General features: G+C 27.2%; 1 protein-coding gene across 2 annotated transcripts; it reads right to left on the bottom strand.

The window, feature by feature from the left end:
• Positions 1-1,277: 1,277 nt before the first annotated feature.
• On the bottom strand, positions 1,278-15,028 carry LOC114123562 (piwi-like protein Siwi). Of its 2 annotated transcripts, none has more exons than XM_050206285.1 (18): positions 14,863-15,028; positions 8,098-8,501; positions 7,997-8,036; positions 7,645-7,758; positions 6,796-7,007; positions 6,348-6,533; positions 6,102-6,278; positions 5,857-6,012; positions 5,651-5,796; positions 5,468-5,576; positions 5,036-5,325; positions 4,827-4,981; positions 4,639-4,763; positions 4,405-4,573; positions 3,142-3,263; positions 2,927-3,084; positions 1,995-2,142; positions 1,278-1,927 (listed from the first exon to the last, which is right to left on the bottom strand). In XM_050206285.1, exons 2-18 carry the CDS (start codon positions 8,485-8,487, stop codon positions 1,811-1,813), a joined length of 2,814 nt encoding a protein of 937 aa, XP_050062242.1. In that variant the 5' UTR covers positions 8,488-8,501; positions 14,863-15,028; the 3' UTR covers positions 1,278-1,810. The 2 variants fall into 2 exon arrangements, with proteins under 2 accessions (XP_050062242.1, XP_027842380.2); XM_027986579.2 differs by having other exon boundaries at positions 8,098-8,473; positions 14,863-15,026.
• Between the last annotated feature and the right edge of the window lie 761 nt (positions 15,029-15,789).

Genomic DNA, 15,789 nt, shown 5'->3' with positions numbered 1-15,789 from the left:
CACTAGAGCATTATTTATAAATTTAATATGAATTTTTTATATTTATATTTTATTAGTACTAGAGCTAGGAATTATATGTAATATCAAGTTTAAAATATGCAATTAATATTATATATGCCAAAAAATATGAAATATACCTAACTCTTAATGCTATTTAATTATATTATTACAATAAACAATTACATGGTACTATTAATCTTTAAAACAGTATGAATGATCTTTTGTTACACCCTAATATTTATTCTTATAATATTTACCAACTCATTTCAACATCACATGAAGTAAAAACGTTTAGGAACAAAATACACGATAAAACATATACTTTTCATGTTTTTTATAATCAAAATATACAATATTCATTTGATTCATAATAATATGTAATAATAAACATTGGAGGGAGGGCAAACTAGGACCTCTTGCACAAGAAATATTATGAACTTATAATTCAATAAATATGGCATATTTACTATTTACATTTAAATATATTACATTATAATATATATTTATTTAAATATACGTGACAATATTATTGAATCTTTAATATCTTGCATTTGAGAATTTTTTTTTTATTTAGACCTCCCCTTAAAACTTTACCTATGGCCACCCATGGCAAAGTAGTTTGGTTTATTATCTTATAAGAAATTAATTATAGAAACAATTTTATTCATTTCTTCACTATGAAATAGAGATAAAAGACAAACAATAAATGAATATTACAAAGTAAACCAAATCAAAGTAACATGTGTATCAGTATCTAATCTAAAATTAAAATCTCCAGTTTTTCAATTGTGTCATAGTTTAACTAACAAAAATATTTTGGGTCTAATTAAAACTTATGACTATGAATAAAATAAAAAAACAATATCAAATATTTGATAATATTGATTTCCCGTATCTTTAAGGTCAGGTCAAGTACTCAAGTATGTAAACAAAAATATAATATTTATAAAAATTAAATGATGCACTAGTAATTCAGTATTTCCAACATAAATTCTTATACACCACCTCAAATAAACAATTATGTTAAATCAGTTCTGCCTCAAGTTATTCCAAGCTGAATAATCTATCATTCACTCAAGTCTCAAGCACACAACTACATCAATTACTGTAGTTTCCTATAATCTTAACTATAAAAATTAAAAAAAATTAATTAATTAATTTTACAAAATAAGCTATTTACTAAAATTATTGTATAATAGTAACCAAACAAATTATTCATAATTTTAACATATAATCTGTGCCAAAAGCCAACAATGTAGAAAAAAAATGCGCCGAAATGCAGTTTTTATAAATTTATTGTTTGATAAAAATTTAAGACCAAGTAAACAAACGTATTTCATGTAATGAATGGTACATCTACCACAATCTACTTTTCATATTTTCAAGATCTTTTTTAAATTAATTTAGTGATTTAGTTAGGTTATAGATAAGTAACTATATTAAGATTAAACGTAATTAGTTAATTGAAAAAACTAAGCAAGTAAAATTATAAATTATATTCCAAATTTTAAAAGATAAAATATTACACATTATTCTATAATATGAAAGAAAAACAATGGAAATTTTAAGACTTATAATGAAAATTAAATTGTCAAATGTTTTAAGAAATATCAATAAGTTACATGAGAAAATGCATAATTACTTAAAACTAAAAAAAAAAATAGTACATCATCGTAAATATTTTTAAAATATTTATAAAATAAAATATTAAGATTAACAAAATGAAAATATTTTAAAATTTATTCATAAACTAAGTTAATTCTATTTTCTCTATATACTTTTAAGTATATAAGTATATAAGTATACACAATTATAAAAAGTATAACAATTCATCCAGTCCTGTGTGGGGAGCACGTCGGAGAGTCTGACCAGTGAGGAATGCCAACTTATGAGCCAGCTGACATGGGGCAGGAACACGAACAGTACCCTACAAATAAGTTGAAAAAAGAATTATATGGGTATAATATAAAAATAGTTCACAGTGGTATACTAACCGACCAATTGTAGTACATATGAGTCAACTTAAAAGTAAGTCTTTGCATTATATCAGGAGGAAGTCTTAGAGTGTCTTCAATCACTTGGTAATGGGTAGGAGTTACAGTACCTTGTCTTACATGTTGTGAAACTAAAAAGAAATCGTACCTGCAATTCATAATATTTAAGGATTACATTACATGTACTTGATTGTTTTTACTACAATACAATAAACAATAGTTTGCAGATCTATATAAATATAGCTTTAACTTAAATAATAAGTAACCTATGTAGAACCTAAAATATAATAGGTTTTACAATATCCTTATAAAGTTATAATTGTAGCATAAAGAAAGGTTACAGGGAATTTTTTCTACAATTGTTTTCTTAGATTGAAAACGATGATAGAAAATAAAATTGTATTATGATACGATAAATTTTAGATCTGTAGTTAATACTAGGAATAACCTTTTTAATGTATGTTCAGCCCGTACTTAGAGTTTCCATTTTAATAAAAAAGAATAAGTATGATGCTTTAAATTACATAAAATCTAAATCTAATTTTCCAAAGAAACTAAAATATTTTTTACGTTGTTACACAAAGTATTGAAAAACAAAAAAAACATAAAAGTGTCATTTTTGCAAAAATATTTGTACAGTAGACACTCAATTATTCAGGGTAATGGATCACGTTGATAAGTGAAAAACGTGGTTAATCAACAATGTTATTTATTTATTAAATGTTAAAAATTATATCGAGGCTTAAAATATGAAGTAATTAATATCTTTGGATTTTACTGAATGCATTTGAGTTACAGATGACCATCGGCAGGATCACACATGTTACAATGATTTTTATTTAAGCCATACAAATCAGTGGAATATATTACTTAGATTCAATTTAAAAACTAACATTTAAATAAAAATGTATAATAATATATGTATAGCTTACTTGGTTGGGTCAGTGACAACAGTATCAATAATAGTACCAGGTCGTGGATTTTCAGGGCCTTTATGACCAGGAGCAAAAAATCTTGCACTAATTCGTTTAGTAACTATAACAAACGCGAATGGGACAGAATTTGGCCCATAAATTTGTTCACAAGCAGTCTAGAAAAAAAAAAAAATTAACCATAAGAAAATTTAAAATAATTTAAACCAACATACCTGCAAAAGTCGAACTTCTGTTTTATGTACATGTGATATTTGGCCTTCTCCAACTCCATCTCTATATACAATTATGCTGGAAGGTAATGCATTATTTTTAGCCTTGTACTTGACCAGAGCCTCTGAAAACAATAATACATATTTTAAACTATATCTGGTAGGGGGATTAAAACCATAAAAAAATTACTATTAACAATTTACAATTTTCACTTTGATCAATATTACACAATATATATCAACAAAGTTAAATCATTAACAAAGTAAATACAATATATATAAAGAAAACAGATAATAATAAATGAAACATTTCAATTTTAATAAATAAATTATTTGACCATAAAGACATAAAACACACATTAGTATAGAAGCTAAATATTTGGATATTCATCCTATGCACTAGGTGTAGTGGGTACCCTCTACCTTTTACAACTTGCTACATCAGAATTAATATTTATACTACAGGCTATATATATACACATTCATTTTAATACAACAAACAATAAATATTAAATCATATAATAAAATAATATTAATTGAATTTAATGGCTCTTATAACGTGTTTAAAATACCTAACATTTCTACTAGTCGATAGTGTGTTCTTAAAACTGCAGGCTCACATTTTTTGATTGCATAAAATAATAAATCTAATTATTAAAACATCTGAAAATTTTTTCAAAATAATGGGCCAAAGGGAATAGTTCTTCGAGGTGGGCATACCTACTATGAACAAAATCGTAAATACTAATACAATAACACAGAACACTTGTGAAGACTTTATGTAAATTTAATTTCCATTTTTTTCGTTTAAAATAAATTCTTATGTATGTGCAAGTTTCTAAAAAATTACAGTGGGTTTCAATCTATTAAAAATTCATTAAGTACTTGGAAAACAATGCTCTAGACCCTAAGTGGTGGCAATGTACTACCTACACATAGTGAACTATAAGAAAAAGATATCATTAAATTAAGTTACATATAATTTGTTGTAAATTTTCTGTATCAAAATAACAATAATATAACTTTAACTTTGATCTATGTATAATCATTAAGTCTTACCTTACCAAATTAAGGCAAATTTTCTGAGACTTAAATGATTAATCAGTAACTGGTAAATTGAAACCATGAATGAATTTAATAAACACAATTCAAATGTTAAGCATTTCTTATGGACATATAATAGTTTATGTTTGAAGAAATATGGAATATTGGAATTAACTTATTTATCAAATAATACACACATTGCAAAATTTTGCAAATACTTACTAGTTATGCCTGTAGCAAAATGTACGGAAAGTTCCTCTCCACTTTCATGAGGTTCAACACAACTGTAATAACTTGTATGAGCATCGTTCATAGTAGCCACTAAGGCTCCAAATGATATATTTTTCCGTTGACTGTCATGGCATACATCAAAACCAATAATCATCATTCCCTAAAAATAATTTTAAGTTAAAGTAATTACAAAAAAATTTTTATACCCAATTATATAACTATTACTTTTTTAGGTATAGTAACTAGCCAAGGAGCACCTCCAAGTTTGCAATTGATCTGAATTGCGATTTTAGTACACACTGACAAATTGTTCTTTTGAACATTTTTTAACAATACAACTTGGGATGGTACTGAAAACAAGTGTATGATAAATACACATATACAACAATAGCTTAAATAAATCAGAAACATACCTGCTCTATCAATACACAATTTTCGTTTAATCAAACTATAAATATCACCACGTGCTGATGGAATGACACATAAAATTAATGCTGGATTCGATTCATTGATCACTTGTTCAAGATGGGTTAAAAACGTATTAGATCTACCATCATTCATAGGGACTCTAAAAATTATACTCATTAATTATCATGAAAATATTACATTAAAAAATCTTTACATAGTGGGCTTAGGTAGTAAAAACGTCATTCCTTGTGCGGCTCTAGCAAGAGATTGAGCAAATGCATCAACTTCTCGACAGTTGTCTCTAGGAGTTAAAATAACCCAATGCTTCACCATCGCAGAGGTAAACATAGGTAGAGAACGTAAATGCTTTGTCCAATCTGCTTCATCACCACCATTATATCCTTTAGTGCGACTTTGAATCGGTTCCGGTGGTAAAGTACGAGCAGTAAGTTCAACAAGCCTATTACTTAATGTCAAATTCCATCTTTTCAATTCAGTAACAGACTATAAATAAATACAATACTATCATCAAAAAATTACAATACTAAATACAATTATTGTATTAAATATACTAAAATAATCATTGGCAAAAAATCTAATTAGAATAAAAAACAATTTGTAGCTACATAAAATGAAAATAACTTACATCAGGAGTATTAAGAAGACGATTAGCAAAATTTGTTAATCTGTCCATGCGTTCTTTGGGATTCACACGGGTATGTATAGCCATATCTTTCATAAGGGTGAAATTACTTCTACAATTTTTAGCAACATATATGGTTAACAAATAAATTTAAGAATAATAAGAATTAAGTTTAATTAATTTTACCTCATGGCATCAGTAATACCAGTCATAATACATAATTCTGGAACAAGATATATCAATGTATCTTCTTCTCCAAATCGCCTTATAGATCTTTTATTTTTAGAAATCAACATGGGTTGTTTGCCTCCTCGAATCGGTAAATTCCATTTCTAATATAGGAATCATAAGTTAATTTAAGTTTAAAATGATGAATATTAACAACAATGTACTTCTTTATAATATTGCACGTAAGTCATTTTTGACCCATCTTTTTTAGTGAATTCAGAATTGGGGTCAGAATTTTCATCTACGTCATCTATTCTATATGTTTCATTGTTATACTTAGTCATAACTGTCGTACCAACAATACCACTTTTGAAGTTGATCTAAATCAATAAATACATCAACCAATTAATAAGTATTTAACAAATATGTTTTATACAAAAATCCTACAATATCATTGTTGTTAACTTACCATCCAATCTTTGTTTCTATTCCTATCAGCAGCACACTGATTTAAAAAATCCAATACAGTCTCTTGGCGCATGACTTTCGTAGATATTTCTGCACATAGTAAAATGTTATCTTCATATCTGCCTATTGTTGTTTCATAACCTGGCCAAAGTTGAAGCTTATGTTGGGCCATATCAATCTATAAGTAATTATTAGGGGTCAGAAAAATAAAGAGTAAAATACTTAAAATATAAAAAGTTAAGTTTACTTTAGCAGCAGGATCATAAAAGTTTCTTCCAATCAATGTTAGTTTCAGATGCCGAAGACAATTACGCAAAAGTAAGTTGAAGACTTGAATGTTAGCATAATCACCAGTTTCTATTACATTAGTGAATTTAACTGAAATGATAATTATTTGATCATCCGAACGACGTTTTGAAGTAAGTTCAAAATTCTAAAACAGAATATAAAAATTAACTTATAACATTTTAATATTTGAGTTGTTAAAACAATCATCTCATTAGTCTAATAAGTAGCAGTCATAGTCTAAGTGAGTAACATACATTATTTTTTGATTTAATCAATTTATCATGCAACAAATTATAAATTAACTATATATTACTCTTCATTTCTTATAATCTAAATATCATGACAACAATAATCAATAAATTAACAAAAAAACATTTAATAATTAAATTTTACTTTTAACAACTTACTGGTGGATCAAATCGACTTCCAGAAAATAACATAGTTCCGTCAAATAAATATCCTCCTAATCGTTCTCGATGCTGAGCTAATAACCCTCTTTTAGTGCTAATTCTATCTTCTTCTGGATTAAAGTCAACTCTATATTGATACAAACACCAATTTGTATACGAAGTGATAGGAAAATAATTTGCCAACAATTTTACTGGCTGCCCAGTGGTTCCTGTGGAAAATTTTAAGATTAAAATACTTAGTTATAATATAAATAGTATCAATATACATATAGTATAATGCAGTAGATACTCAATTAGCAGACACTGTTACCGAACATCATAAGAAGTGCAAATGCAATTTTAGATAAATCCTCCTTTCTTACAATTAGGTTTTGGCAGATTGGTTTTATAATGAAATTTTAGTACAGCATTCCAGCCAACAAATACTCAATTTAGTAATAATAGTATTAATAATTATTTCAGACAATTTTAAAGAAACCTGACTGAAGATAATTTATTAGATATCAATAATCCAAATTGTATTTACTATAATGATAATCCAAATGATAAAGGCAAACAGTGCGATTTAGGCAATGAAAACTACAATTTTCTATTAGCCTAACAAATGACATCTTTTGAAATCGAAAAAAAAAAGAAGAATATAAAGAAGATATGTATGAATGTAAACACAGATACAGCAAAAACCATCATTAAATATTTAAAGATAATTATTGTAATTTTTTTTTTTTGGGGGGGGGGATTGTTTATTTCCACTTTTTAATTGTTGATGTCAATGTAAATCTACAGTAAAGTTGTCTCCGTCTAACATTTTATCCAAGAGGCAAATGTATTTAAATTATACCTTACCTTTTTTTCCAACATTTCCTAATGAAGATTCAGGTCTTGGTGTCCTAAAATGTTCAACATCAATTTGTCTTCGTCCTCTTACTGCACCACGCCCTAAAGGTACTAGTGCATCTCCTATGGAAGTTATTAAAAATGGAAAAAAATTACTATTATAAAGTTTTTTATGAAAAAAAGCAATTATATATAAAAAAAAAATTGATCAATTATAAAAGTAAAACAAGAATTTTAACTTGGCTAGTATTACATATTATCAAAATAAAACATGGACTTGAATTTATCAAATTTTATCATTTAGATTTTAGACTATATAAATATTCTTAATACAGACTATATATAAATTATGTAGTATTACCTGCACCCAAATTTTTTAGTCCTTCAGTAACTTGTTGCACCTTTAAAAAACATTGCATATAAATATACATAAATAGTATGACATTTCAAAGAAATCCTTACTCCTGCCATCGGGTCTTGCCTCGGAGCTGAACTTTGATCACTAGAAACAACAGGTCTTGGTCCAAGAGGCCTAGGCGCCCTTTGCTGTGGGGGACCAGCAGCTCGGGGTTGCATCTGACGAGGTGGGCGTTGCATAGTTACACCTGTAATTGGTGTTGGCAATGGTTGAGTAGAATGTATTGGCTGTGAAGAAGTTGGTCTAGGTCCTGTAATTGGTGGTTGTAGTGATGGTGTAGTATGTATTGGTCTAGGTCCTCGAACTCCTTGAGGAAGTCCAGATAAACCCTGTTGATTTGTTGGTATTTGAGGAAATCCTGATACACCGGGTGGATTTGTTGCAACTTGAGGACGTCCACGAGCTTTTCCCCTTGAAGGTCTAATTTGATCCATTTAAAATTATTTTACTAAAATAATAGATTTAATTTCTAAGTTTCCACAAGGAATAAAATATATATTATAAGAATATACAGTACTCTAAAGATTAATTTTAATTGTACGGACATTTGAGTATTTAATAAAAATATTATAAGTACTACTCTAACCTTATAATATCATATAAAAATTACCATCACAATTCATTATCAAAATTATAAAAATTTAAACAGATTCTAACTGAAATATTGATAGTTTTCATTAAACTTTGGACAGGAAAAATTATCCATCATTTTTAGGCTAGACCTAACAAAAAATTTTTAGATGTGTATTATAATATAAAGATCTATGTAACTATTTATAATTTATAGCTGACCAATCCAGTTTTTTTTTTTGCTCCAGGTCAAATTTTATTAGATATATTAGTATCAAACAGGACTTGATCTGAAAATCTAACTTACTTTATTAAGGGGGTTAAGATATACCATGTTTTAAGGATTAGTGTTTAGGCATTTCATATTGCATTAGCTTTAAGGTAATATCAATGCTTCAGAAGTAAATGAACATTGTGTTATGTTATCCTTTATTATATTTTATGCAACGAAATTTGAATTTCTGAAATTACTATAATAATTAAAATAAACTACACAGCTAAAAAATTCAACGGAAAAACGTATGATTGTTTTTCTAAATACCTACATAGTAGTAGATACAATAAATATTCATTCATACTGTAGTCTAGTCTTGCCATATCATAAAAAAAAATTAAACATAAATTATACAGAGGGCAAATTGAACAAAAAATAAAATATTCTTTTGTAATTTAAAAGTGTGAATAATTTAAGTTACATGATCAGAATAAATATGCAATAAAGATTAAAATATTGTTATTGAAAAAAAAACATGAAACTAAGTACACAGATGCTATAAATCTGTATAAAATAATTTAAGTCAAACAAATAATACTATTGTATTACCAGTTTTAGCAGATTTACAATTAGTAATTATTTATGATCCCAAGAACTGAAATTTTCAAAAAAGTAAGTTTCACAAGATGTATCATAATAGACCATAAACATTTAATTTTAATTGGTAGTAATTACAGTATATAACCACAATCCTTAATTGGCATAAAGAAACTACTGGACGAAACACAAAGATGTTTTAAGCATGTTTTATGTTTTTAATAAAAACATGATGATATTCCAACTAATAAAATTACACGAGTTCACAATACGAGTATAACTAATATAATTAAAATATACTGCTTCCGGAACAAGAAGATACAAATATATAAGCACAGATAGTTTTCATCATCCAGTAATTATAATTAATATTACATATTATATCCACCTAGTTTTGTAATATTTTTTTTCACTTTATCATTTCATTACTTATTTATTTATTTAACTATAAAATATTACCTACTTGTTTTAATATTACTTTCATTATAAATTACCTGTAAGATATTACTTAACAAGTTAATGTGTTTAAAGTTTATACATTGTGAATACAAATATCTGTATTATATTATATATTGTTAAATATTAAATGGTATGGCCAAAATCATAATACTAAAATTAGAATACAATTTTCTTAAATGAGAAAAAATAGATTTTTTAACTGAATAGTTTGCAATCCTAAAATAGATATTAATTGGTGAACAAGCATAATACAAATTCAACCCAGGCTGGATCAGACTAAAAAACAAACATTAGTGATTAGTGCCACACTCTTTTAACTATTATTTGTAAATTGGGCTTTACTAGGCTATAAAAACTATCTGGCTAAGGAGATAAAATCAGCCCTGAAAGGTCTTGATGTGTTGTAGTAAAACTATTAATTTAATAACCATTGTTAATAAAATACATTCAACTACAATAGGTAAAACATTGATTTTGAAACAAACTATTTTGGATAGTATAATAGTAATTTAGACCAATTCTCTAGTATACTACTACAATTCATTACACTTAATTAAACTTCATAAAATTGATACAGACATACAAATACCTACTAAACTAACTTGTAATCGTAAAACTTTATCAAATACTATTAAGAAGAATAATAATTAAATAAAAGTTGAGATTATAATGTCAGAGTGTGGTTGAAACAGTATACAATTAAAGAAATTTGACAACCAGGCACAGACTAGCTGAATGAATGCTGGGATACTACACTACTACAGCACCAGTTGGCAGTTGCCATAAAATATATTTGCCCCTGACAGAGATATAATATGAGTTTTGCACTTAAATAGCTGGTATAGTTTTGTATTTTTATTTAGTCATAGATCTACTATCTACTACTTGCCTTTATAGCAATTGCTAAAATAAGATTTATGATATTTATAAGGTACTTAAATATAATACTTGAATTTTAATCACAGACCATCAATTAATTTTTAATTTTTACCATACAATTGTGGAAAATTAAGTGATAAAAAAACGCGATAAACTGTTCTAAAGCAAATTCTTTTATTCAAATTATTAATAACGAACTTGGTGAAAAAATGCACTCCACAGATAAATCAAAAGAAATATTGAATTATTTTAATGAGTATTTTACAAATGCAACAAAAACATGTATAACCAAATAAAACTTACAAGACAAAATATACATAATATAGAATACACATATACTGAACAACTAACTTCAAATACTACAGATATATCATTTAATAAATTTAGTGTAATTAATGATGTAGAAATTATTAAAGCAATAAAGGCTTTAAAAGATGATTCTTCTCCAGGATTAGACCGGAATTTCAGTAAAATTCTCAAATTATATATATATTCATTAATTAAATCATTATCAGACATTTATAGTTTAGCTATAGCAACATCTACTTTTCCAGAACGCTTTAAAATTTCAGTAAGAACACCAATACACAAAAAAGGTGAGAAATCTAATATTGAAAATTATCGCTCAATCTCACAAATATCAAATATTACCAAAGCTTTTAAAAAAATTATTAAAAAAGAATTAGTAAATAACCTTGAAAGTAATAATCTTCTTTCATATACCCAATTTGGTTTAAGACCTAGTAAAAGTACTGAACAAGAAATTGCAGCAGTATCAAGCTATATTTATAATTCTTTTAAAAATAAAAATAAATGTGTAACTGTTTATTTAGATCTAGCAAAAGCATTTGATATTATAGATCATAAAATATTACTACAAAATGTTAGTACACTTGGTATCAATGGAATGGCTCAGAATTTATTAAGTTCATATTTAAAAAATAGAAACCAACACATTCGAATAAACAATTAAGTGAAGAAACTTTAATAATATGTGGTGTACCTCAAGGGACAACCCTATCGCCTACACTGTTTAATATATATATAAACCAAATAAATTACTTGAATACACATGGAAAACTAGTTTGCTAACGCAAATGATACAGTACTTTTTGTTGAACATCAATCCTGCGATGAAGTATTTGCTAGTATTCAATCCGACATGATTAAAATATAAAATTGGCTATGTGAAAATAATTTATTCCTTAACTTAGAAATACCTACATATTATACCACACTATATAGATAATTTGAATCAACCAAATAAAACAAATCTATGTATACATGAGAATGACTATTTAAATCAAAATATATATACATGCCAAACCTTTGTTAAAATAGTTAAAAACTGTTAATATTTAGATATAGAAATATGTCATCTTAAATGGAATAACCACATAAAATATATAACAAATACAATAAGAAAACTTATGTATGCATTTAAAAATTTAACAGATATCTTAGAACTTAAAGACAATTAGAGTAGTGTATTAAGCAGCATTAATAGAATCCAAATTAGTTATAGTATTTCTATAAGAGGAAGTATGTATGATACAACTATAGATCCATTAAAAAAAATACTAAATAAAATACTAAAAATTATCCTAAAAGACTCAAAATACCACAAAAAATACTTTTACTTTGACATAAATGTATGTACTACTAATAAAATTATTTTATAAAGCGTCAGTAATTTATATAATTAAAAATAACCTTACTTTTAAAACTGAGCAAGGACATAATACTAGATAAACAACTAATATCAAGTACCAACTAGGCACAATAAATTAACACAATCCACATACTTATATATTGGTCCAAAAATTTACAATATACTAAAATTAGAAATTAAACACAGCAACTCTTTTAAGAATCTTAAAAAAAAATTACACTTTGGCTATTAGAAGAACAAAATATAGAAGTCTTAACAAACATGTAGGGTTACTCTATTATTTATCATATTAGTAATATGACTGGTAATTATTGTTAATTTTTGTTTTATATTATCATACTAAATTGTATTATTTAACTACATAATTTTTTTTTATAATATTGTATTATATGAGCTAAGAGAAGAAAACATACATTTAGGTACTTGTATTAATATTATAGTTATATGCAAATTTTAATTATTTAATTTATATTAACTATTTAATGAATTTAAGTTAGTGATTAATAGCACAGTGAAGTCAATTCAGCTGCAATGGTTACTACCATTACGGGTGTTAACCAACATAGCCTCACCAGATTTACGAATGAAAAAAAATTGTATTAAAACAATAAAGAAATCAGAGGATAAGAAGAGTTCATTATTAGCTGAAACATTGGAAGATGTACCAACACTTAGATCAAAAAAATCAAGAAAGCCACCTTGGAAGCTACCATAGATCTAATAAGATCAAAATATGAAACTAATAGGCGTTAGTATGATGAATAGACTTAACCTTCTATACCACTATACTATACTTGGTACCTGATCTCAAACAAGGGAGTTACGAGAATAAAAATACCTAGACACCTATACATCTATGCTAAAACGTCTTCATACAGATCATGGGCACTATGCCAAAATGATGTATATATGTTGACTTAGAGATAGACCAATGTGAAACTGCAGTAATCACAAACAGCAAACCACATTATAACAAAATGTCAAATGAGGAAATTTAATCAGGGGCATCAAAGAAATCCATGTGATCACACCAGAGGTAATAATAAAATCAAAAATGGATAAAGGATGCACCTACATCTTTGAATAACTACTCAAAGTTTCAAAGTGGCTAATAATTACACTAATAATTTTAATTAAATACCATACATTTTTAGCGATATTGTTACAATCATATTTAATTTATTACAAATTGTAAATCTTTACAATTTTATTTGCTGAAATGTTAATTTGTTGTCAAGCCATACAAATAAAAAACCAATGATAGATTATTAATGGTCGGCATTCGACAATGACTACTATCACCGTCATTGGCGACCAAAATGGGTTTTTCATATTTCTAAGAACACAAAAAAAAAAAAAAGAACAAACAGATTTTAAGTCAGCTGACATATCGTCGGTGATACACTTTTCCTATAAATTTAATCGATGTTAATGACCATGTGGTTATGAACATGCTAATCTCACTATTCACAATGTGCAATTAGTAAGCAAATTTTCAAGTAAACTTTATGACAAACAAATTTTAAATGCGTATTAAATCAAATGAGATATTTCTTAATAATAAAACCTTTTTAAATTTACACTGAAAATTGCAAGAACGCAGGGAGAACCAATTAGACACTTGATTGGAATTGAAAAATTAAATACCAATACCAAAAGCTAAACACGTCGAATTCTTTCGAAATCATATTACATTGTTTTAAATTGAAGTAGCACGTTTTCATCAATAGCGAAAAAATTAAAGGGCAAATTTTAATAAATTTAAATTGTGACGGGACTACATTGATTAACGGAAAATATCGCGTTTAATGGGTTTTACCATTTCTTACTAAATGTTGTATAGATATATACGACGGATACAGTCTTGTTAAGTCCGTCCGTCGAAACGTAAGCACGTGGTTGTGTATAGCCCCGGCGTACAACACTGCCCAACGCACTTTTTAATCACGAGACACTCGAATAAACTGACACATTAATAAGATACAAGTTTGTGATTTAATACGCTTAGAAAATAAAAATTAGCCTGATAACTCTTAGAATAACCAATAAAAAACAGAGTAAATAGCAGTTACTTATAATAGCTGAGATATTGAATAAATATTATAATACAACATTATTTTTCAGCGAAATAAAAAAAAAAAGTAGCGCAATTAAAATAAAAATACCTAATACAGAACCATGTTGTAGGCATTTAATATGTGAGTAGATGTCAGTGCGCATTGCTCATTTACTCATGGCAAATCGACAAAGCAATCCACACCAAATAAATAACTTTTTACAAAAATAATAAAGGAAGAGATTATTCATGACGAATGACGATATTACATAAATTTGTCTTAATATTGTATCATAGTAATTTAATATCAATTTAAATAAAAATAAAAAATTAAGGGCAAATAATAATGAGTAATAACATACCGTATAGATGACGACGGGCAGACGTTGAAGATAAACGACGTAAAAGTGTCGAAGTAAGCGACACAGAAACGACTGACGGCGGGACGAATAACAAGCGCGGACGGGAGACGCAAAACGCAGGGCACAGTACTAACAACTTAATGGTAGTTATGGAACCGGTCTCCCATGGACTGATGGAATGCGGGAAGGGTGACAATGGGCGTACACGGCGCTCGGCACGGACAGCGGAGACAAAAATATTATAGCATGTGGCTGCACGCCGTCGATTTTCATTGGGCAAAGACAGCGGGGAGTGCCGGGGACGGACCGAAGCTAAACGCATAATAGCATTGTATATTATGTTTTGTTATTTTTTTTGTATGCATTACAAAAACTACAAGAAACTCGGTTCATTATTATTATATCTTTGAGATCAAAAACGGACACAGACTAAACCTCGTAACACATGCACTAATAGCACGACGACCCATCGCATGTTTACTTTTCGAAATCCTTAATAAAAATATTTTCGTTAACGTGTCTGGTATTTAAAATCGAATAATAAAATGTTATTTGGAAATTAAATGAAATATGTATATATTAAGCAGTCGCAGTAGTGCATCAGTTAAAATATTATCTTAGTGAATGAGAAAAATAACATAATATGGAAAAATGATTACGGTTGTTATTCCGATATCAAAAAAGTGAAACTGAGATACTGAGATTAAAATATGTAACTTTTATTGAATTATATTGTAATATAATCTATAATGACTATTTTCAAAATGTTTTCGAGTATTAAAAAATGTCATATGACACATTTTACGAAAAGTCTGAGTCTGAACATTCGATTTCGTCGTCCTAAGAACCAATTTAAAGGAAGACACATGAGTTACTGAAGTCGAAAGAAACCCTATTACAAAATCTAAGTGTGCATATAGCGCATAT

This window comes from Aphis gossypii, chromosome X (assembly GCF_020184175.1).
Source record: "Aphis gossypii isolate Hap1 chromosome X, ASM2018417v2, whole genome shotgun sequence".
NCBI classification, from domain to species: domain Eukaryota; kingdom Metazoa; phylum Arthropoda; class Insecta; order Hemiptera; family Aphididae; genus Aphis; species Aphis gossypii.
Note: the sequence above shows the minus strand (reverse complement) of the source record. Positions and strands in the feature narration are given on the sequence as shown.

Bases quoted from the DNA above. Each gene is read 5' to 3' on its own strand.
- LOC114123562 (XM_050206285.1), bottom strand. From the start codon at position 8,487: ATGGATCAAATTAGACCTTCAAGGGGAAAAGCTCGTGGACGTCCTCAA. The intron at 6,534-6,795 runs GTAAGTTGTTAA...ATTCTGTTTTAG, and splicing joins GAAGTCGATTTGATCCACCA to AATTTTGAACTTACTTCAAA. The intron at 6,279-6,347 runs GTAAACTTAACT...AATTACTTATAG, and splicing joins TTTATGATCCTGCTGCTAAA to ATTGATATGGCCCAACATAA.